This window comes from Trematomus bernacchii, unplaced genomic scaffold (genome assembly GCF_902827165.1).
Source record: "Trematomus bernacchii unplaced genomic scaffold, fTreBer1.1, whole genome shotgun sequence".
In the NCBI taxonomy this organism is placed as follows: domain Eukaryota; kingdom Metazoa; phylum Chordata; class Actinopteri; order Perciformes; family Nototheniidae; genus Trematomus; species Trematomus bernacchii.
In genome coordinates, this window is record NW_022987792.1 from 1,578,391 (window position 1) to 1,603,012 (window position 24,622).

The 24,622-nt window shown below is 40.5% G+C and overlaps 1 protein-coding gene across 1 annotated transcript in view; it reads left to right on the forward strand.

Moving 5' to 3' along the window:
* Positions 1–21,670, forward strand: part of tp63 (tumor protein p63) — a 34,637-nt gene extending 12,967 nt beyond the window's left edge. Inside the window, 11 exon segments of the mRNA XM_034149713.1 lie at positions 9,616–9,802; positions 10,176–10,291; positions 10,907–11,016; positions 11,097–11,221; positions 11,735–11,817; positions 12,160–12,284; positions 15,910–16,055; positions 18,438–18,582; positions 19,527–19,620; positions 19,738–19,824; positions 19,826–21,670. Of these exon segments, the coding sequence (XP_034005604.1) occupies positions 9,616–9,802; positions 10,176–10,291; positions 10,907–11,016; positions 11,097–11,221; positions 11,735–11,817; positions 12,160–12,284; positions 15,910–16,055; positions 18,438–18,582; positions 19,527–19,620; positions 19,738–19,824; positions 19,826–20,035 (1,428 nt within the window). The 3' untranslated portion in view covers positions 20,036–21,670.
* Positions 21,671–24,622: the final 2,952 nt, after the last annotated feature.

Below are 24,622 nucleotides of genomic sequence, written 5' to 3' on the forward strand. Positions count from 1 at the left end.
GTCCAAAAAACAAAAGTGTTTGTCTTGATATGTAACTGTGAGCAGGTTAGGAGTGTGGTTTGAGAGGCACGCCCCGCAGCCTGAGACACTTTACCGTCACTCGCTGGGTCCCACAGTCACAACACATGAGGCAAGACCAGTCTGATTGGTCTGATTCACATGGAGCAGTTGTTTATTATTGTAGCAATAGGTGAACAGTCAACTGCACACTGTCTGTACTCCTTTAATGAAACATATTACCTCAATATATGCAAAAAGGAATACTTAATTTACATTTTTCGGTACATTTTCACTCCCTTGTCCCGTCTTAAATAAATAAATCCAGATAAAAAGTTGGTCCTAGTGCCAACTTTAAATATATCTCTGAAAGATGAAGAACAACAAAGATAGCTTAAAAAGTTGCAGATGAAAAATGTATATACAAACAGATCTGTAATGAACTATGGCTCATTGACATTATTAACGTCACAAATTACTATGAAGTCATTGCATTCAAGTCACAATTCAAGACTACAAAGTTGAGTTTCGAGTCCTAAACAAGTCATAATGCACTCCTCGCAATGCGTTATACAATTTTTGACCTGCACAATTTGCATATAGCATCTCTTATTTTGTTGACCACGTAGTTAAGTACCCCAAAGTATCTTTAGTTGAATCTTTTCCTACAAGCTCTCAGTAATGTTCTCCATTGTCCCCTCTCACACCTTGGTTGGATGCTGTCAGTTTTAAACACAGTGGATTTAAGGAAATCATTTTGTAGCACACTTTTTAAATAACACAATTTATAGATCTGAGCTTGGGGAAAGTTGTGATGTCTTGTCAAATATCCAAGATAAGTCTAGAGCCATATGTGTAGAAGTCTAAATTGATTTATGGTCAAATTCAAAGACATCAAATCTGTTTGAGTCCACACCTCTGCTGTTAAGCCCGAGGTTTAATAAAACCGGTTCATTCAGGTTTAAATTAATGGATGACGTGATCTTTATTTACTTATTTATCTCAAGTTGATCTCTTAACAGAAGGTGTTTTCTCATGTAGGAGACAAACACATTTACTTCCTCCAAACAAAGAGTGACACCATTGTATCTCCATGGGCCCAGAGAGAGTCATTCTAAAGATTTGGGATTATTGTTTCCCGTCACAAACGAGGCTCCTACATCCTGGTTTCACGAATCCCAAATAATCTCATCCCAATATCTCTCCCACCGTCCTGAACATTTCACCCCTCAGATTTTCTCTGCACAAAGTTCTGCTAATGCTCTCCGTTTGAAGTCCTGCGGGATCTTCCACAGGACTTATGGACCGTGTGTTCTGTGCTTTTTGATGACTGTTCTTCTGGAGACACACCTAATCCTCAACCCACACCTTAACCTCTTCCCGTCTGGCATGACTGTGACACACACACACACACACACACACACACAGATAGAGGTGCATAATTTCCCAGAAATCTTCCTTCATTGTTTCCTTGTTGGCACAGTGTGAACGACCATCAATCCCAACGCTTCATATCTGTGGAAGATGATCTTTCAAATGTATTTACGTTATTTCATCTACTGTGTCTCGCTAATGCAATGATACTGGTTATGAAATGGTATGGTCCGCTTTAGGGGGGTTTGAAATCTTCTTTCCATGAATTCAAATATATTGTAAATTATGATTACAAGTAAGAAGGATTTGAACATCTTTTGAAGCCTATGGCATGTAGCTTTTACCTAATTTAGGGGTTTCCTACTCTTAATTATCCCCAAACTCCTTTGTTATTGAAACTCTTTCACTCCCTCTCTAAACTTCATACAATAAGATACTACTTTATTTCCTTTAGACATCTGAAATGCATCTTGCACCACTGCAGCTTACATTGCAACATCCTGGAAAATGAGAGACAGGGAACTAGATAATAATAACATAACAATCACTGGCTAGAATAAGACCCTTTGTCTTACATTTGATCTGGGATTAAACTCTGTAGTTCATTTGAAGGATTGACAGGTGCAGACAAACATTGCTTCAGTCTAATCTTATTAAATAATGAAACCTTGTTTTTCAGATATCCACTCTTCAGGATGTGGCTGGGTTTAGGGACAATGTGAACATGTTGTTATTGTAGCTTTTATTCAAAGAGTTTCTGAAAGGGTTAACCTATGAGCAGACGCCCAGGTCAAACGAATACCCGGGTTAAATATGTTTTACCTTTCTTTCTCCTCTAAATTAATGGAGTGTGGCCAATGAGGCGACCATTGTTGGCTCCCGATGCGACCATTGTGCGTCTGAAGATTGGTGGTGTTTGCCGTGCGTATTACCTGCCACCACATAAGGGGAGGAATGTCACGGTGGGGGCTATCGCTGCAGAGCTGCAGGGATTACAGTAATGGATTGAGGGCCTGTAGATAATACTCGTGTAAATACTGCGTGCCTCTTTCCTGAACCCTGTGCTCTCGGAGTGTCTTTTTGAGAGGAGTTAAGCTTGATGGTTGCATCTCACATTGCGCCGGAGGAAAAAGGAGGTGGAGGAGGTGGAGGAGGAGGAGGAGGATAGCTTGTGAATGCTCAAAGAGAAGAGTGTTCCAGCGAAAGCCAGCAAGACGCAGCTTGTCTGGGGAACATCTGCGGGCCGTCCCACGCCTCACGAGATGGGGCTGAGACTTGTTTGTGTCAAGAAGCTTGTCACGACTCGCCCATCACAAGAAGGGAGACGAGCCCTAAGAGTTACAGATGGGAAAAGGTGCAGGGGAATTTTTCTGTTTTTTAAAGGCAGGGCTGAAAAGGTTTTTTTTTTATGATATGGGCGATGGGATTTCTTTATAATCGTCGTGGAAAAGCCCATTCTCTTAAAGTTTAGATTACAAGATAATTATTTTTAATAAACAACCCGACCTGCAGCAGAAAACAGGGCCGTGCTACAGATTTGAAGAGTATTTTTTTTTACTGAACTTAAGATCAGATTGCCTTTAACGTATAAATAACTTATGGCTTCTCTAAGTACAGAAGAGGTACATTCAATACAGCACAACAGAAATAGAAAGATCCAATAGGCTAAATGGGCATGAAGAAGCTATAAGGTTATCGGAATATAAAAAAAGTATATATTAAATAAACTGCTTTTACACGCCTTCAAACACAAACGTTCCAGAGAGTTTGGAGTGATCAAAAACTCATTTTTTCGTTCAGTTTAAAATGCACTAAACTTTGCTATAGTTGCGGTTATTTTGACTGCCGGTGAAGTCCAGGGTTCGATTGGCTAACCCCGAATGACAGATGAATATTTGACTCTTTCAGCGCCGTCCACACAAACATGACAGCACATGTCAGCGTACAGGTTGGCCTCAGGACGGGTGTCATCACTCAGCGTGGTCTAGATAAGTGCTGCAAAAAAACAATATTTGTTTTAAAGACTCAAACACTGGGAAAAATCGTCCAAAAAAACACTTTTACACCCTATTTTCCTCCAGGAAGCAGGTGTTTTTCCTCAGTTTAGGAAAGTAGAGGAGCGTTATTGTTGAATTAAACAGGTTTGGGAGAAGCTCCGGGCAGGACGTGACTTGTCAGGTATGAAGAAGACAAGACCAGAGGCGCCACTCGGTGCTTGTTTAAGGCCCGATGTTTGTCAGGACTTGACTTCTGCATGCGCCCGCAGCGCCTGTCAGCAGCACAGGAACGCTACAGCTGTGGGCCTGCCTCGACCTGCACGCAAGGGAAGTGTGTGTGTGTGTGTGTGTGTGTGTGTGTGTGTGTGTGTGTGTGTGTGTGTGTGTGTGTGTGTGTGTGTGTGTGTGTGTGTGTGTGTGTGTGTGTGTGTGTGTGTGTGTGTGTGTGTGTGTGTGTGTGTGTGTGTGTGTGTGTGTGTGTGTGTGTGTGTGTGTGTGTGTGTGTGTGTTAGAAAGTAATTGCACACATGCACCACTGTACAGAACAAATTGTATGTTGCAGATTATTATAACAACATATTTTCATTATCACAGCAGCTTAAGAGCTCGTTTTCTCCGTCGTGCAGCGTGAGGTTGTTTTGGTAAACGCAGACACTTTTAGGTTATTCACTTTTCTTTTCTTTTTGCCACATGTACAGAGTGGATTGTGAGGCAATGGTCCCCCGGGCATCTAAGTGGAAAAGGCCAAGCCAACTCTAGTACTTTGTGAAGCAACACACACACACTTTAATGTTGTTTAGACTCTTTTTGATCGTTTTGCCTCATTACTTTGTAGTTTCTTTGTCTCTTATTGGTCATGTGGTCACTTTTCATTGGAGGGTGTGAGTCTGGTGCACTCTGCAGCTATTTTGCATCTCTTAGTGGAACATTTATGACTCTTTGCTTTCATTGTGTGTCTCTTTATGTGCCGTTTTCTGTCTCTCTGTGGTCCCATTGTCGCTGTGATTCTCTGAGTTACTTTTTCTCTCTTGCCGTTTTACACCTTTTTATATATTCTTGTATCTATTTGTCGTCTCTATGTAGTGATTTTGTCTCTTTTTGTTGACTTTGTGAGCCTTTCAGCTGTTTTTCCCTTTTTGTCGTCGTTTAATGTCACATTCTTTTCATTCTAACCCTCTTCCTGTTTGGTACATCTCTGTGAATGACATGGTGTAGGTGAAAGCCAGGGGCCCCCTGACACTTTGGGCCCCTCGCTATCTCTAACCCACTAATCCCTCCTTGCACTCGTGCCCGTTTGAAAGCAATGCGTCACGTGTGCGTCTCCTCGCAAACACACAGAAACATTTTCTTTCAAACAGTTGTGATTAAGCAGCTCTGTATAGTGCGCCGTGTGTGCAATTCACAATGTGACCAATGAAAGGCTCATAATTACATGTTAACACCTGAGCACCGCGCCCTGTGTGAGCCACCGAATCCCATCATTCAACCCTCGTCCTCCACCCTGCGCTCTGTTAGCTTTAGTCAGCGGCAGCTCCTCTCTCTCTGCTGAGCAAACACAGCAACAGCAGCAGCACATATTTGTGTGTGTGAGCGCAAAGTTTGTACCTCCAGGGCTGGGATGGTCCTCTGCTGTGTGTGTGTGTGTGTGTGTGTGTGTGTGTGTGTGTGTGTGTGTGTGTGTGTGTGTGTGTGTGTGTGTGTGTGTGTGTGTGTGTGTGTGTGTGTGTGTGTGTGTGTGTGTGTGTGTGTGTGTGTGTGTGTGTGTGTGTGTGTGTGTGTGTGTGTGTGTGTGTGTGTGTGTGTGTGTGTGTGTGACAGTAGATAGATATGATCTAAACAAACCTCTCTGCCTCTGATTAAATCTCTGCGTTGTGTTGTTTTCGCCTTCAGCTACACAAAACCAACACCCAGTAATTATTGCAAACATACGCACTGACCCGTTACACAGTTACATCTTCATAATGGTTGTGGAAAAGCTTATTCTTTTACAGTTTAGACATCATTCTATTTAACCAAACATCCCGTGTATAGATACCTGCAGCAGAAAATGGGACCATCAAGCTTACATCAAATCCTTAAATTAACTTTAGATAACCCTGGCTTTAATGTCCTCCTTATTTGAATTAGTTTCAATTCAAGTATAGCAGCGGTACATTCAATAAACAAAACATTAAAACATAGAATTATACAATAGTGCAAATGGGTGTGTTGCAGCGAGAAGTCATACAAATAATAAAGAGCGCACATTTGATTTAATACATCCAGGAAAAAAAACGTTTTAGAAAGTGTTATGTCTTTAAAAAACAGTTTTTGTAAAAGAACACATTGTTTAAAATGAAGGGAAAACCAGGTATTTGTCTTCATATTTCTCACCTTCTCATTCGGTGTGAAATGCTCTAAATGCTCTATCTTTGACCCTTCACACAGCGACAGGTCTCTCTTTTTTTCTGCTTCATTTCCGCCCGCCTCTCCTCTCCACCTCATTTAGCTGACTGACAGAGGCGTACGAGGGTATCAGGTTAGGAGCGAGAGGACAAACATTTATCTGTTCTTTTTTTTTTGTAGAAAAAGCTGCTTTGATTGTCAGGAAGAATCAGTTCGGCCATTGTGTTGACATGCATGTGCCAGAGCTGGAATCAAAGGTGTACATACAAAAAAAATAAGAACACTTTGATTGTATTTTGATTATCTTAGCGTCTGCTTTACGGCTGCAATCAAATCTTTTTTTTCATTAGTGATCAATCGCTTGGTCCATGAAATGTAAGAAAGTAGTCAAAGTCCTTCTCAAAGTACAAGACGATGCCTTTAAATGTCATGCTTTGTGAGTCAGAAACCAAAAAACATTCACTTTTATACGATTTAAAACAGAGAAAAGCACCAAAACTTCATATTTACGAGGTGGAAAACAGCATTTTAACACATTCATGTAAGAAAATGTATCAATTTCTCACAATATTTAGCAATTATTTGTCTATTGATCGACTGATAATAACCTTTTTTTTTTTTATTTGTTTTGCACTTTTGAAGCTGACGGTACAAAATGCTCTCCATAGACACCTTGAAAACAAAACAAAAAATACAAGCATACAGTTTATACAGTTAATGTATTTATGTATTTGTTCTTAAATGTCTCTTGTTTTTATTTTGTAAAGCACTTTGAATCGCCACGTGCTGAAAAGTGCTATATAAATCAAATGGCCTTGCCTTGCAGTTAAAAGCCGATAATACCTGCAGCTACGGTCTGCTTTTACTTTCAATATGATCAAAACCTTGAGCAGTGCCCAGTCAGTTCATAATGCATTGTTTCATTAACTTGTCTTTATTAGTGAACCCTGTGTTTAGTAACTGGGCGATAATGTGCTGTTTTGGTTTCGTCCTGATGAAAGGAAAAGTGTTGCATGCCCGCAGAGAAGAGCAGAAAGGGTCCGTGCCAAGCTTGTGCAACGTTTAAAGACACAAACTGGGATGAGCTGCTTTTTCTTTGGAAGCAATTTTAATCATAGTGGAATTTTTTTTTTTTTTATGTTGCATTGTTTCTGGAACAGCCCCGAGCGGCTTTCACAATGTTCACCTTTATTCGCTCAGAAATGAGGCTGACGGGGGGGGGGGGGGAAGTCCCCCCTCCACCTCCACCTTTACCCAGAGTCTCCTCCTCTCTCAGGGGATTTAAAGCTCTGCACACACAGCAGTGATTTCTATGGTTTGTTTACACAGTTGGGTTCTGCCCATTAGTAACAATTCAGTCCTTCTGATGGCTTTCTGGTTATCAATCCTAACAGTGCCAGGGATCAGCGCGCAGCCATTATCCCGCAGGAGGGGCGCACTAACCCTCAATGTGAGAAAACAGATCCCTCTAGAACTCCTTCAGTCCTCAAAGTCATTAGTTGTGTTTACCTTCACATATACTAACGCCCAATTCGATGTATTGCACTAGAAAAGCGGACAGATTTGATCAAACATTCTCAATTCTGGTTAAAGTTTCTACGCTGGTTTTTGCTTTTAAAGAAAGACAGGTGATGCCATTATGAAAAAACATCTTTGCTGTCTTACAAACATTTAACTTACATGACTTATCCGCTGTGTCTTATCGGATATATACTTTTTATTTAATCATGCAAAGGCTACGTACTGCACCTGCATGATTTAATGGCAGAGGTGTGGCATAAGGTCACATCACGTGTGCCTTTTGACTCGAAAGAATTTCAAAACCTTTTTCCCCCCCCAAGGACAGAGATTGTAAAGATTGAAAACATCCAATCAATTTGAAGGAGAGAAACACGAAGAACTGACAAGTTGAAGAAATGAAACGGAGATCATTTTGTTTGCATTCAAAAACTAAGCAGGGGTTTGAAATGGCATTTTATGAATTGAGTGCATTATGATGTGTTTTAGGACTCTAACTCAAAGGGTTTTCAGTCTTAGCTTGTGACGTACAATACAATGACGTAGCTCTGTTCGAATAGTGTCAATAAATATTGGGTGCAAGTAAGGAAAATACTTCTTCATTCATCACAGATTTGTTTTTTATTTCATTTGCTATATTTTTTATCTCTTATTCATGTTTTTCATCCTCAAAAGATATATTCAAAGTATCTACTAGGACTTTGGTTAAATCACGCTGGTATCACTATACTTTACAAACTTAACACTTTAAGATATTTTGGTGGAAAGACTTACCTCTGCTTATTAGTGACCGTTTGCTTTCAAATGCAGGTTTTACAGTAACCACGTCATAGCATGTTCGTTGTTCGGGTGAATCTCTGTTCCGCTTTTATGTGAACATTCTTGTTTTCAAATGGCTGATCACTTCTATAGGTACCAGGGATCAACATACTTCACAACTCCTGGCTTACAGACTTTACATTTAAGTCATTTTGTGTGAGCATTCACTGCAGTTGGCCCCAGACAGATCTTTCTAGACCTTCTTCAGTCCTGGAGGAAGCCCTGCTCTGGATGATGAGGGGCCATCAGATGCTTTTAGCCCCCCCCCCCCCTCACCCCTGAAGATGAAAGAGGCCATGCTTGGAGTTTAATTGCTCCTGGAGGGGTCTGTTTTTTATGGCGCTCCTCCACGGAAGTCCCAAAGGCTCTCGTGAGATCTTTGAGGTTTCCCCACACACACTCGCAGCTCCAGAACCTGTGTGTGTTTATTTAACTCATAATCACAGTCTTGTCTTTAACCCTTTTTATGCTTCGGGGAAAACAGAAGTCACAGTGCTGCCAACAGGTGGTCGATAAAATTCACGTATTTTTGGAAGCTTTCAAATTGCTTCAAGTTTATCGATTAAATTGCATTGTTTTGTTGTTAATTTTCTTTATGAATCTAGAAACATGAGTGAACAAATCAAAAGAGAAGATATGATTGTCCATCTTCAGTCCGTTGGCACGAGGACACATTGCACAGTCTCAATAATCACACTATAATAATAATAGATTTATTTTGTTAGCGCTTTTACAGGTGCTCAAAGACGCTTTACAGATATAGTGAAAAGAAAAGAACAACAAATAAATATATATAGTTAAAGTTAAATAATACAAAAACAATCACACATTAAAAGCCAGATTGAAGAGGTGAGTTTTTTAAAGTGGTGAGGTCAGTGCACTCTCTGATGGGGAGTGGGAGTGAGGTCCAGAGGGAGGGGGCAGCGACGGAGAAGGCTCTGTCCCCCCAGGTCCGGTGATTGATGCGGGTGGGGATGGATAGGAGGTTGGCTTCTGATGAGCGGAGGCAGCGGGAAGGGGTGTGGTGGTGCAGCAGGTCTGTGAGGTAGGGGGAAGGGGTGTGGTGGTGCAGCAGGTCTGTGAGGTAGGGGGGGGGGGGGGGGCTGATTGTTGAGGGCTTTGTGAGTAATCAGGAGGACTTGATTACACTAACAACTATACAAACAGATCAACGCATGGAACAGCATATAAATACCAGCACACTTATTAGTATAACTATACAATTAAAATGCATTTCAACTAAAAGAAGTTACATTTTTTAACGCCAATTGGAAAAAACTCTCCAAGTGTTATAAAAAAAACATTTGTGTAAAAAAGTCTACAGGGTGTCCAAATAAAAAAAATTACAGAATGTAAAACATGCAAGTGGAAATTAGACTCTCTCTTGGTAATGATAAAATATATAAATATGTGGACTATATACTATATATAACCCAGAAAGTCAGACAGACAAAACAACAAATAAACTACGATATCATAAATGTTTCAGCACAGTCTTATCCTCTTGTGTTTTCTCTGTTCGCAGTACTCAACAGAGCTGAAGAAGTTGTACTGTCAGATCGCCAAGACGTGTCCGATCCAGATCAAAGTGCTGACCAACCCCCCGCAGGGCGCCGTCATCAGAGCCATGCCCGTCTACAAGAAGGCGGAGCACGTGACGGAGGTCGTGAAGCGCTGCCCCAACCACGAGCTCAGCCGCGAGTTCAACGACGGTCAGTACACTTTGATTTATTAAAGAAAACGTTATCCCTCATGTGTCACTTCAGTTATCATCTGTAGTGGAAGAAAATCCAAATGAACCCTCAGTGAAAGTAAGGGGCACAATGTCTAAAATACTCTACTACTATTACAAGTGACAGTCCTGAATCCTGATGCTGTTTTCAGAAAAATTAACTTAAATGTACTTTTTCAAGTAGTTTGACTTTATGTGAGAATTTAGATGTTATGCTTTTTTATACTTATACCATACCATGACGTGTAATGAGTACTTTCCTTCTGATGCAAGTACCTCAAATTGTTATAAGGTATATAAAGTTATATACTCAGTGTTTTCTGTTTTAATGACACTCCCCCATGTTTCTCCAGGTCAGATCGCTCCTCCCAGCCACCTGATCCGGGTGGAGGGGAACAACCACGCTCAGTACCTGGAGGACTCCATCACCGGGAGGCAGAGCGTGTTTGTCCCATACGAACCTCCACAGGTGAGCGTCTCCCATTCTGCAGACAGGCACCTGAACGCACCGCCAGCCACACTTCACCACCTCGCATAGAAATAGACTTCATGAGACCTAAAGCCCCTCCATATGAGCATGCTTCATCTTAATGCAGGCTGCTAAGAGAAAACATTTTTTGACATTTTCTTTTCTTCATTTGGGTTCTTGTCGTTCAAGGTGATGGGGAAAAAACATCCTTTCACTTATTATAAGTAAATACATATATGATTATGCGATTTAAAACGTGACGAATTGATGGGAAGAGACATGTACAATATATAAGAATTTAAATATGCAGAGCTGTGCATTTTTAGAGCTGGAAATAAAAGGCAAACACTACTAGAACTGCATTTACACACACTTAGATGAGGAGAATATTGTCATTAGTGAATAGCTTTTCAACGCAGCTTTTATAGTAAAATACATGGAAAGATACTGCAGAAAGAGCCTCACTTAAAAATCAACAAATATATAGCAGCCTTGTTTAAAGATATTCAAGTTGTTGGGGCGAGTATGATTGACCGCCTGATTTTAAATGCAGGTTTACATTCAAATTCTACTCAAAATTAACAACTCACCATCCGTGTTGTTCTCCTCTCTCAGGTGGGCACAGAATTCACCACAATTTTGTACAACTTCATGTGCAACTCAAGCTGCGTGGGGGGGATGAACCGACGCCCGATCCTCATCATCGTGACTCTGGAGACCCGAGAGTAAGACACGCTCACAGCCAGCCTCAGGTTCCTGCAGGTAACCTCTGCTCCGTGTCTCACCTGCTGTGTTTCCCTCTCAGTGGTCAGGTGTTAGGCCGCCGCTGCTTCGAGGCCCGGATCTGCGCCTGCCCGGGTCGAGACAGGAAGGCGGACGAGGACAGCATCCGCAAGCAGCACGTGACGGACGGCTCCAAGAGCGGAGACGGTACGACGCTTTATGATATATTAGAATATTAGGACCATGTTAGAAAAATGTCACTCGGCACCGGCATGAGCTTCAATCTCAGGATCCATGTATTTGTGATCCTCTCCAGAATGGAAGTAGTCATCACATACAGAGCATCAACTAGTTCCTGAACAGTGTCCTTCACATGCTGATATCCAAGAGAGGGAGTTACACAGTCACAAGATGGAGGAATAGAAAGCAGTATTCAATGTTTACTTCAGATTAGCTCCACGTCAGAAATGATCATGCTTGTCATATGTCTATCTCCATAGAGGCTGAATCATCATGTTAATCACATAGCTATCATATGCCTAAAACAGTCCTGGTGCTCTTCTAGGTAATCATACATCCTGTCATGCACACAGCTACAGTTGGGATACCTTTGTTATCATGTGTACTCTCATATTGGAAGAGAACATTCAGTATTCTCCCAGCAGACTAAGTTTAGCGTAAAGATGGCGGCGCTCACACACTCTTCTCTCCTCTCCTCAGCTTACCGCCAAGTTTCCCACGGCATCCAGATGTCCACCATCAAGAAGAGGAGATCCACAGACGAGGAGGTGTTCTGTTTGCCTGTGAGTGTTACTTTAAAACAAGCTGTACTGTATTTAAAGACATATTTAGGGTACATACATATGTCCATTTATCCCAATATCATGCACCTCTTATTTGTACACAAGCAGAACTCAAGCACAGCATAAAAGTGGAAGCAGTGCTCCGTTTATTTAAATGTAAAACTGTTTATAAAAAGGTGTGATAAAGAAAATGTAATAAAGAAAATACAGGTTTATCATTGGCTAATAGAAGTGCAGGCCTATTCGATTTCCATAACCATTTAATAAAGGTTTCTGTACTCATACCACACATTGAGCTATTCCTTCAAACTGACCGTGATCCCTTATTTTGACTTCTTCCAGATCAAAGGCCGTGAAATTTATGAGATTTTGGTAAAAATCAAGGAGTCTCTGGAGCTGATGCAGTATCTGCCTCAACACACCATCGAGTCGTACCGGCAGCAGCAGCAGAACCTCCTCCAGAAACAGTGAGTACTCGCTCTTATTCAGCAGGAAGGACACTATTATTGTGTCATCATGAAACATGTGCTGGGGTTCTTACTGAAGTGCACGTTTGTTTGCACAGAACGGCCTGCAGTGATTTTTACTGACTTAACATGACTGACTATCTAACTACCTACCTACCTACCTACCTACCTATCTACCTATCTATCTATCTATCTATCTATCTATCTATCTATCTATCTATCTATCTATCTATCTATCTATCTATCTATCTATCTATCTATCTATCATAATCAGGTTGACAAAGTACTCAGATTATTCAAACAAGTAAAGGTGACAAAAACTAAGGAAAAAGTACTCGGTTACAAGTAAAAGTACTGCATTCAGATTCTTCAATAAAGTACAATAAAGATAATTTTAATTAAAGTACAAATGTATAGTTGTACCAAGCACCTACCTACCTACCTATCTATCTATCATAATCAGGTTGACAAAGTACTCAGATTAATCAAACAAGTAAAGGTGACAAAAACTTGGTCCCACATTGTAAACTTGGCCAAAACTCACTTAAAAAAACGTTTAACTTCTGATACTTTAAGTGCATTTTGCATAGTACAAGTCCTTCAAATGTGTACTTAAGAACAGTATTTATTCGACACAATGGCTGCAGTTTTCCTCCATTAGATCTGTTTTTCTTTCCTCCCTCTCTCATGGGATGCGAGCCAAATGTTCTGAGTCGTGACGAATGTGCCGAGCTGTGCTTTGTTAACGAGAAGCTTCCCAAAGAGCGCGGTAACGCCTTTGGGTGTTCTGCCAGGACTCTTTGCACAACAAAATCTGTGCTCAGCCTCCTCCATTCACTGGAGCATTAATTAAAACTGTCTCGTGTTCACACACACACTTTCCCCCCCCCCCCCGCCCCGCCCGCACCCTGTTTTCACTGAGAGCTGCAGAGGAGCTGCTGTTAATGATAGTTTGACAGCACCATGGTGATAATTACTGCTTATGTTTTAGTTTCCCATTAAGAGACTGGCAGACGGTGAGATCATGTTTGCCCTGCATTCACTGCTTTCATGCATTTCAAGTTTTAGTATTGATTTCAGATTCTTTTAAGTCTCAGCGTTGGAGGGATTTAACGTTAACAGAAATGAAGTATTCAAAACCAATGCAAGTGAAATCCCAAGATTCTTGATACCAATTCGTCAAAACTAAACCATGAATCCCATGTACTTAAAAACACGTTCCCTCATAACTGTTTGCATAGTCATTTTTTGTTAGAATCAGGTCATAATTCCCTCTCTTATATCTATTTTAATTGCTGTGAAAACTCTATTTATTCAAGTTACTCGCCGCCAAAACTATGATTTACATGATTGGATTTGAACACATCATGATAGCTTTGTCATTTAACTTCGTCCAAGGTAAACTTTGTGACTAAATAGAGCATGAATGCAACCTTTCACCTGCTGCTAACTGCTAACATTAACTATTTCAACATAGATTTGATGCGGTACTGTAGGCGATTTGTTTGAACCTTTGACTCAACATGATATTAAAGTATTGGCTGTCCTTGGCATCCCTAGCATTTAGTATATTTGTAACCCTCCACTACAAGATCAGATAAAACAACTCTAGGAACATTCAGCTATCAGAGCATCGAGGGCAATAAGAGTGATTACAAAATAAGGGAAAAAATGTATTAAGTGAACTCCTAAAATAATTCTCCAATGGTAGGACAGGTACGAGTTCTCAAAAAGCTAATAGGAATAACAATGAAAACCAAATGTAAGACAGTATCAGTATACATCATTAAAAATAACAACAGGATTAGGAAAAGTCCAAACTAGCTACATATAGTGCACGTTGTGTGTCTGAGTAACCCCGGTCTGCACTGATGTGTGTCTACAGAGCGCCCTCTGCTGGTCACTTCTGTCCCTTCTCCTCCACTAACATTCATCAGCTCCTCCTCCTCCTCCTCTTCCTCCTTCAGTGAGCACTCACTCCTCTCTCCTCTTCCGCTTCCTCCCTGCAGTTTGATTCAAGCTCGTCTTGGTAGCCGACTCATGGATCCTTCAGGAGAGCAGAGGCGGCGCTGCAGCTCCTCCTGAAACCCACATTCCTCTTCCTCATCTTCCTCCTCCATGGACCTCCTTTCTGTCTCCTTTTGTTTCTCATCTGCTCCTTTTTCTGCACTGAGGACTTTCTGTTTTGTAACATCTGGAATATCCCAGCTCAAAGCCTTTTCATCGTTCATAGATTATAATAATTGAATCTTATTTGCATGCGTCCTTTTAAGTATATTTTAAAGTTGTTACACCTTCTTCCCGGTTTGAAATGATGATATGTAGCGTAGAGTTTAGTCATGAAGCTGACAGGAACCAAGCTCTGTTTTTATCTCACTTGACTTACGGTGCTTTCTTTCTGAGAGCTGGACTCAAAATCTTTTTCTTGAGGGGGGGGGAAAGACTTTATTATTTTTGCTAATGCTGGTCATGTTTTATAAAGTCACTGCAGGTCAGTTTATTTTGTTTTTTTCCTCTTTAAGATGTGATTTAATGGATGAAACAGCGGATGTGATTCTGTTTGAAACAGATGTGTTGTTATTGTTTTGGCTGCTGCACTTTTGTCTGTCAGATTATAATAAATAGCTTTTTTGGTGCTTGAACTCTGTCCTGTTCTTTTACGGCTCTGCTGTTTCATTACTGAGATGTGTGGGCAGTATGAGGAGGAACATCTGTATTTAGTCACAGTTATATACTTAAAGGGGACCTATCATGCAAAATGCACTTTGTGATGTCTTTTATACATAAATGTGTGTCCCCGGTGTGTCGGGGAACTCACGCAGTGTCAGAAAATAAAACCCTCTCTCTTTTCCTCCGTACGCAAATCTCTAAAAACGGGGGAATAACGGAGCTGATCCAGATTTGCGTCCGATATGATGTAATATCTGAAATGTGGACCCACGGGCCTATCAGAAACGTTGCTATCAGAAACAATGCCCGACTGTTTTGGACGTAATATGGTCGGTGTTTACATTAGCATCGCTAACACTCAGAGCTAGCCTGTACTGGAGAGCATGTGTGTGAAGAAGCAGGAAATAAAAAGGAACTCACCTTGTGGTATAACCGGCAAGAGAGAAAGCCTTTGAGCTCCATACTGTTTCAGAAAGAATCCTTGATAATCCATGATATGGCGTTTCATCACGGCAGTATTTAGTTTAGACGGTAGCTGCCGGGTCCTGCATGAGCTCAGACCCCTCCTTTTTTATTTTTTGTAAAGCTTTATACCCCAAATCAGCACTTTTGAAACAGGAAGTGAAATAGAGGGATATGAGGCATGGCTGGAATGGGTGATCTGTTTGGTATTTTGAGCAAAACACTTCATAGACATGTTTTTTATATATTTGTATATATCTGAGACCTATGCTATTGCCTGAAAATAGCATGATAGGTGACCTTTAATAAAATCACGAGAAAGCAATTCTATAAAAGTCGTTTTTTAAAAGTGATTTAAAGACCAGACTATAATATCACGGTATTTGTTCAGAAATATTTTCATTGTTAAATCTGCACTCATTAATAAATTTAAAAAAGAATAATAATTATTAATAATGTTGATAAATGTGATTTATTTATTTTTCCCTTCCAGGACCTCCATGCCCTCGCAGCAGTCGTACGGCTCCTGCTCCCCCCCCCACGGGAAAATGAACAAGCTGCCGTCCGTCAGTCAGCTGATCAACCCGCAGCAGAGGAACACCCTCACCCCCTCTGGCATGGGCGGGGGTCTCACCGACAGTAAGTTCAACGCAATAACTACTTTTAATACATTATTATAGAGGAACAGTTTCATCCCACAGGCCATCAGACTGATAAACACCTGAACTTCTGAAAGACATTCATCTGTTTGCAACTCACATATATCAATATTCCAATTACTTGTATACAGACTATTCTGCACTATTTCTACTATATTCTATTTTACCTGTTGTATTATGTTGCACTGTTGGAGGAGCCTAAGATTTTCATTGATATATCTAAAGTGTAGCAATGTACAAATAAAAGCCTTGCATCTTGAATCTATTATCACGAACAAATACAAGCAAGTCTTTTTAATATTGTAGTTCATTTCAAGCCAATTTATTGTACTTTAACTGCAGTGAGGGTTTAAATGTAGGGCTTTTGATCGTACTTATATTCTTATATAATACTCCACTAAAATTCGTATTTTTTCTTTACAAATAAGGGATGCTTTGTTATTGATATGTATTTAAGTAGGCAGCTAACAGCTTGGGGGGGGGGGGGGGGGGGCCTCACAGACAGTCAGTGGGAACTCAAAAAGTCGTAATCAATATGTAGAAATCCACTCTTCACAGAATTTCGGAGTATTATCACGAACAAATACATGCAAGTCTTTTTATTATTGTAGTTAATGTCAAGCCAATTTATAGTACTCCTACTGCAGTGAGGGTTTAAATGTAGGGCTTTTGATCGTACTTTTACTCGAGTAATGGATCTGTAAATGTCTTCTTTTACTCCACTCAAATTCAAAGCACAATATTGTTATTATTTTTACTTTACAAATAAGGATGTTTGCATGATGCTTTGTTATCTATATGTATTAAAGTAGGCACAAGTGAATACAAGAACAGCTTTTTGAGAGAGTGAGAGAACATGAATTAGCTTCTTTAGACATTGGAGTCATTTTTCTTTGGCTACACACATGTTGCTGACTATATTTACTTAAGTGTTGATTTTTACTTGTAACTGAGTATTTTTTCAGTGTGGGATTAAAACTATTTATTTAGTAAAGGCTCTGAATACTTCCTCCACCTCTGGTCTCCCCCTATTATTGTTATAAAGCACCTGAACGCCTCTTGACCCCCTCCCTCTAAAATGAATGTGATCCCTGTGAGACTGCAGGACCTGTTGTGATGCATTATGGGTAATGTGGAGAGTAACTTCTCCATGTGGAACAGTTCCAAACTGCTCCTTACTCAATTGTTTAGAACAAAAGTGAATAGAGTGGTGCAGGAATGAGTCCTAAAACCTGGAAATGAGTCTTTAGCACTTCCTGTTCCCTCGTGTTGAAGTCAATGGTTTTCTGAATGTGTTTTTGGTTAGAAGTCTGAAATAAGATCTGTGGTTAACACAAGCTGAAGAGATTTTAACGTTTTGTTGTACGACATAAAATATGACAGTTAAATACCTCACTAATTTCCCAAAGCTGCTATGTGTCTTAATGAGACTTGAACTAAACTGAACATTAGCCGCCTTGAGCTTAGCGATGAAGTCACGAGACTGTGATGTAGTTATTTTATAGATAGATAGATAGATAGATAGATAGATGGATAGATAGATAGATAGATGGATAGATAGATAGATAGATAGATAGATAGATAGATAGATAGATAGATAGATAGATGGATAGATGGATAGATGGATGGATGGATAGATAGATAGATAGATAGATAGATAGATAGATAGATGGATGGATGGATGGATGGATGGATGGATGGATGGATAGAGAGATAGATAGATAGATAGATAGATAGATGGATGGATGGATGGATGGATAGATAGAGAGAGGGATAGATAGAGAGAGGGATGGATGGATAGAGAGAGAGAGGGAGAGAAAGAGAGAGGGGGGATGGATGGATGGATGGAGAGAGAGAGAGAGATTGATGGATAGAGAGACAAGTACTTTATTGATCCCAGCATAAAAAGCAAGGCAATGTACATAAGAGAAATTAAGACACAAGAAATAAACAGTCCAAAATATTTCTGAAATAGAAATAAAATAGCATGAAAAAGTACAAAAAAATATATATATATGGGATAGCCTAGCATTAGCTTTTTACTCTTAGCAATTACATTTACACTTAAAAAAGTAGTGTTAATATGTGGGGGATATCATGTGTAGGAGAACACATTATAAACATGTGTGAGCCACAGATCTTATTTTCTGCAATATTCCAAAAAAATCCCATTGACTTTTTGTCGAGGGAAACACACAGAGATGCTATCTTTAGGTTCGGACTACAAACACGTCATCCCTGCACCGCTCTATTTGAGAAACCCCTCCACACAAACAGAGAGGGGGGTGGAGAGAGAGGGGGGAGAGAGGGGGAGGAAAGCCTCTGAGCAGTCAGAGTAAAGCGGCTCCTTTTGTCTCTGCAGTGACTCCCATGATGGGCTCTCACCTCCCCATGAATGACTTGAGTTCACTGAGCCCCACCCACGCCCTGCAGGCTCAGATGCCCCTGGTGCCCTCCTCCCACTGCACCCCCCCTCCTCCCTACCCCATGGACAGCAGCATCGCCAGGTACCTCAGCAAACCACAGCGGACACATTGCATTCATAACTCACGTACTAAGACGCACAAAATAGCAAAGTGTAAGATTAATAGTAAAAGCATGGAGAGAAAGCCCCGTCTGCTTTTGTCTCAAATGTGTATTTACCTTTTAATATGTTGAAGTGGAAAAGTACGCACCTCCAAAGTATATTTTCAGCGACTAGTTGTCTGTTGGAATAAACTTGTATAAGTGTCTACTGGCTCAAATATTTGGTATATTTAGCGCAGTGTTATCCTCTTGCAGTGTTTCAATCAGTCAGATCTTCATCAGGCATTACAGATATATTTTCTTGACTTTTTATGACATGCAAAACTGTTTTAGAAAATCTGTATCAAACTTTTATGGCACACTGTACTATGACATTTCTTCACCATTTCTATACAAATTGAATTTCACATTTTTTGTATTACTTTTTTATAACATAACCACTGTGATATTGTATACCACTTTTAAATAAAATGACGCTTTATTTAATGATTTTGAAATGAGATACTCTACTTTTCCATTTCCATAGCAAACTGAACTATGAATATAATATTTTTGACATTTAATGACATTTTTATCACTATGACAACTTGTAATGTATGTTTTTAGTTGTTTTTATAACTTTTTTTATGTCTGCTATATTTAGACTTTTTGTTTTAAGACATACTGTTCATTTTTTACATTTTTATATATTTCATTCAACTTTTTCATGACATACTATCCTATAAGATTTGTCATTTAAAACACCCTCAGTTGACCAAAGTGCTGTACAGGGAACAAATACAACATAGAATAACTTGTTTAAGATAAAGCATTAAGTATAACAAGTTGAAGGGTGCAGTGTCAGGTTATTTTCTGATCATTAAATCACAGATCACATTTTAACCCCGTCCTCTCCCCCCCTCTCTCTCTCTCTTCCCCCCCGCAGCTTCCTTATTCGGCTGGGCTGCGCAGGCTGCCTGGACTACTTCACAGCACAAGGCTTAAGCAACATCTACCAGATTGAGAACTATAACATGGAGGTGAGCCCTTGCCTATCCAACAGCAGTCATTTGATGGGTTAAAAGCAGAAGATACAGAAGATAGAATCCCACCCACCCACTACGCATACTAAATCTCCCCTGTGTGTCGACCAATAGGACCTGTCCCGGATGAAGATTCCCGCCGAGTACCAGCACTCCATCTGGAAGGGCATCATGGAGCACCGGCAGGCCATGGACTTCTCCCCCCCCCCCCCACATAGTGCGCACCACCAGCGGGGCGTCCACCGTCAGCATGGGCTCCTCCGAGGCCCGAGGCGAGCGTGTGATCGACGCCGTGCGCTTCACCCTCCGGCAGACCATCAGCTTCCCGCCGCGTGACGAGTGGTCCGACTTCTCCTTCGACCTGGACTCCCGCCGCAACAAACAGCAGCGAATCAAGGAGGAGGGGGAGTGAGGCGTTCAAATCTCACCCCCAAATCTCACCCCCAATCTCACCAACCCCACGTCTGTCATTTCACGCCTGCTGTACGAACATTTCTCTGGGTCAGAGTGGTGCAGGGATGACGTGATTCTCTAGGCTCTAAACTGGTTCCCTCGCCAATTGGATTATCCCCAAAAGAATAATCTCTGTGGCAAACACACGGCTATAATACTTATACGCTTTGTTCAACTGGATAATCCACATTTATTAACACCACTTTAATGATTTTTGAAGCATAAATGCAAAGGTAAAAAGCTAACGTTAGGCTATCAAGTAGCTACAGCGCGGTAGCATGACTTGGCAGCTAAGCTAACGGCGGCTAATCAGAAACAAGTTTATTGCCAGGTACGTTTACAAATAAAAGGAATTTGCTGCACACATAAACACAATGTTTATTTGTTAAAATGTTTGGCATAATGACATCAAGCAGTCTCGTTAGCCACTTGTTAGCACGGCCATTTTTAAGACACACAAAAAGCTTCATACATTCACCAGAGGGATATCAACTGATAAATGTTAAGGCGTAGAACAAAACCTACAAATATCTACAGCTTGTGTTTACCACAGATTTTATTTCAGGCATGTAAAATCAAAAAAACTTCAAGACGAGGGAACCCACAAATGCTGACTCATTTCTGTGTTTTAGGACTCATTCCTGCACCACTCTTAGTGCAAACAAAAAACCTGCAAAGGAACAAAAATCACATTCACATAAAAGTGCACTTACTTTGCATTTTTGTTCTCGTTAAATCTCCGAGGAAAGCAACACGCGGCGTTGAGCGAGAGGTGCATTTTATTATGTTCTAATTTCTTGAGAGCACTTAAGAAATGCTGAGGATTTTCAAGCTTCATTTTCTTTGTATGATTCATTCCCATTTAAGAGCTTGACTGGAAACCAAACTGGCATTAGAGGGGATTTATAAGGGCTTTCTTTCTGCAGCGACTACGTGTATTTGTATTGTTTCTGGTTATGCAGGTTAGACACTGGTTTTCATTTTAAGTCAGCATTGATTGTAAACATTTCAAACGTTTCCTGTCAGAAGTATTATGTCAATTGATGGGCGATTTCGTGTTTCTGCTTCTATAATTTGCTCTTTTTTTTACGTCTATTGTGAGATCAGCTGTTTGTGAAGTATGTGTTAAAGAGACAGATGTAGCCACTTATAGGCGTTTATGCTCTTGACCCAGTGTTTTTACTATGACTGATGTCCTGCTGTGTTTCCGCCTGATTTAATGCACAAGTGGATTAAATCAGAGTTATTTTTCTACGTATGAACCATTTTTTGGGGTTTATTTCATTTGATAACTGGCCAAAACCTGATAGATGTATATATATTTGTATAGTTCCTTTTTTTTTTATATAAAGTCTCCCTTATTAAAAAAAGTAATCAAGCATAATGATGTGAATATAACTCAGTAAGAACAAAGTTTGTATTGATTCTCCGTCACCAGCCCTTTGTCTCAGTAGCCAGCATTATTAGAAAAAGCAGAGCGTTTTTTTCATGTTTTTGTACAATGTTTTGTAAATATGATGCAATATACCACGGGTATTTTGATATAAATCTGAAATAAATATCCATACTTGCTGTATCGCATGTTGAAACTCCATCTTGTCAATTTATTTCAACTTGTAAATATTCCTTTTTGTGGTTTCAAAGGTTAGTGACACTGATGTTGTTTTTCAATTTCATCCCGTAAAAGGTTGATCTCTGGCTTATTCCTGTCCCCGCTGGACTATGGTGATACCATCTATAGATTTGCCTGTCCCACTGTTTTGGCCAAACTTGACCCACTCTACCATGCTGCACTGCGATATATATCAAATGCACCCTATAGGACTCATCATTACACACTGTATAGCCTAACTGGATGGTCCTCACTTACTATGCGTAGGATGCAGCATTGGTTGTTATTAATGTATAAAGCCATTTTAGGTAAGCTTCCACTGTACATATGTGCCAGATTTGCCCCAGTTTGTGACTCTTACAACCTCAGAACCAGTGCCTGGATACGGGTCCAGGTTCCTGCTGTGCGGACTGAGGCTGGAAAAGGGAGTCTTTTTTATTATGGTCCTTGGTCTCGGAATGACCTTCAATCAAGCCTAAAACTAAGGGCACTTGTCTCAATAGCATGTTTTAAATTGAAGTTGTCTGAGATCCTCACCACCAGCTGCTCTTGCAGTAATAAGTAGTGTACTTTTCTTACTGTCCTAATGTGCACAATGTAGTGACTGCTTTTCCTCTTTTGTTTTCTTAGATATGTTCTCTGTATTTTATATGTATGTGTTATGTGTAACGTTGCTGCCTTCTTGGCCAGGTCAGCATTGTAAATTAGATTTTATCTCAATGTTTTTATCTGGTTAAATAAAGGTTAAATAAAAAATAAAATAAAAAATGTGGGAAAATACTGCATTTAGATTATTAGGGTCTAAACTAAGGATTTAAAATGTCTAAATGTTGACTTATTTCTTAATATCTGTTAGCATTATATATGACGTAATATCTGAAATGTGGACCCACGGCCCTATCAGAAAGTTGCTATCAGAAACAATGCCCGACTGTTTTGGACGTAATATGGTCGGTGTTTACATTAGCATCGCTAACACTCAGAGCTAACCTGTACTGGAGAGCATGGCCCTTTCTCATTTCACTAATTCCCCTCCTCGACTCCCCTCCTCGACTCCTATCCTCGAGACTTAGTCCCGCCCACAGGAGATGCGAGTGGAGGAGCCGAGGAGAGAGGAGGGGAAGCAGCAGGCGGTTAGAGAAATGAGAACTCCTCTCCTCTGAGCGGTCATTTTAAAGAGACGTCCATTAATGATGACAGGAGGCACAGCCCTCTGTCTGATGGACAGATGTGTTCATGACGACTTATACATTTACTTTTAATTCATTCACAGTGCAGTATAATGAGACAATAACAGGCTACAGATGCGGACACACACACATTTATATATATTTATATAAATATATACAATTTCAGAATCAAACAAGTATGAGAGCACTCTCATAATAACGTAACACTATCAGAGACTGGATATATATATATATGTCCTAATTGACCAATCAGAATCGAGTATTCAACTAAGCCATGTCATTAATATCAATACATTTCAAAAAGTATATCAAGTATATTCTGCACCTTGAAAATTAAGTATTTTCCATACTTTAAAGGTCCCATGTCATGCTTTTCCGGTTATTACCCGTCCCCTTGTGTGTTATGAAGGTTTTTCTGCATGTAAACGGTCTGCAGAGTCACAAACCCTCAAAGTACACCCTGTAGCGAGTAAAACTCTAACACAGAAAAGACCTGTCTGTGCTGCCCCAGAACGCCTCGTTGGAGATTTTTCTTTTTCCATTTTTTTCTGCCTGGTCGTAGTGACGTAAGGGTCACTGTGACGTAATGGACCAATCCGCGGACTTCCTCACACACACACACACACACTCACTCAGCCTTATCTTTTCTCAGCCTGAACTCAGCCTGAGAAAGTGAGACACCGCGAAACTCAGCCTGAACTCAGCCTGAGCACACACATACACTCCAGCGACGTGCAGTCAGTGGAGGCAGGGGAGGCAGAGCCTCACCTGTCATACTCCAATGTAACGGAAAAACAACTAAAGAAAAACGAAATAGTAATAATAATAAAATGTCTCCACTGATCTTGTGTAAATGTGATTTATGTATGATTCTAATCGCTTTTTATAGTCAAAATCAGCAAATTTGCCGAACTCCGCTACGGGAGCGATGACAAGTGAGGCAGGGGCGTGCTTTGCCTCTCGTAAGCCCACAGTAACTTGCTGGAGCGCGGGCACTAATTTAGCGCGGGCACTTATTTTGTGAGCGCGCTCAAGCCATTTACTGTGGGCTGAGGTGAGGCACAGATGAGATCTGCCTCACCTCAGAATGCGTCACCCCACAGAAACTGGCTGGAAAGCGGGCCCTAAGCGCATGCCTGTTACCATCTCACTGTAGGTCACCAATGTAATGTATGTAGATCCCTTTATTACATTTATCCTCGCCATCCATAGTCTCTAAATAACTTATTTCACGTATATATGATATTTAGGCTCGCTGGTCTCAACGGCAATGAAAATGCACCAGGGGAGGCAGCCATAACCTCTGCCGCACTGAAGGGGGCGCACGTGAGCCCACAGGTTCTTGTTGCTACTGTAATTCTACGCAGAGACGGTAGACGTAACAACAAACTAGACTTTTGAAACTACAGGAAGATAAGGAGGACTTTTACAAAAAAGTAATAGAGATTGTTGTCCAGAAGGATAGCATGGACTTCATCTTCAAGTCAAGGTAAGACCACATTTGTAATGAAAATGGGATCTTACTAAGAAAGAACAATCCAATATTTAGATTTTGGGTATCCTTTTGTTGAACGGTCTGTTTAAAATGAATCGAAGCATCAGACTAAAAAAGCTTTTGAAAATAACCGAATATTTCGATTAAGGTCAAAATATAATATTTGTAAATCTGACTCGGTGCCTCACCAGCCATGAACCTCACCGCACGTCACTGATACACTCACAGCCAGGCTCCGAGTGTATGTGT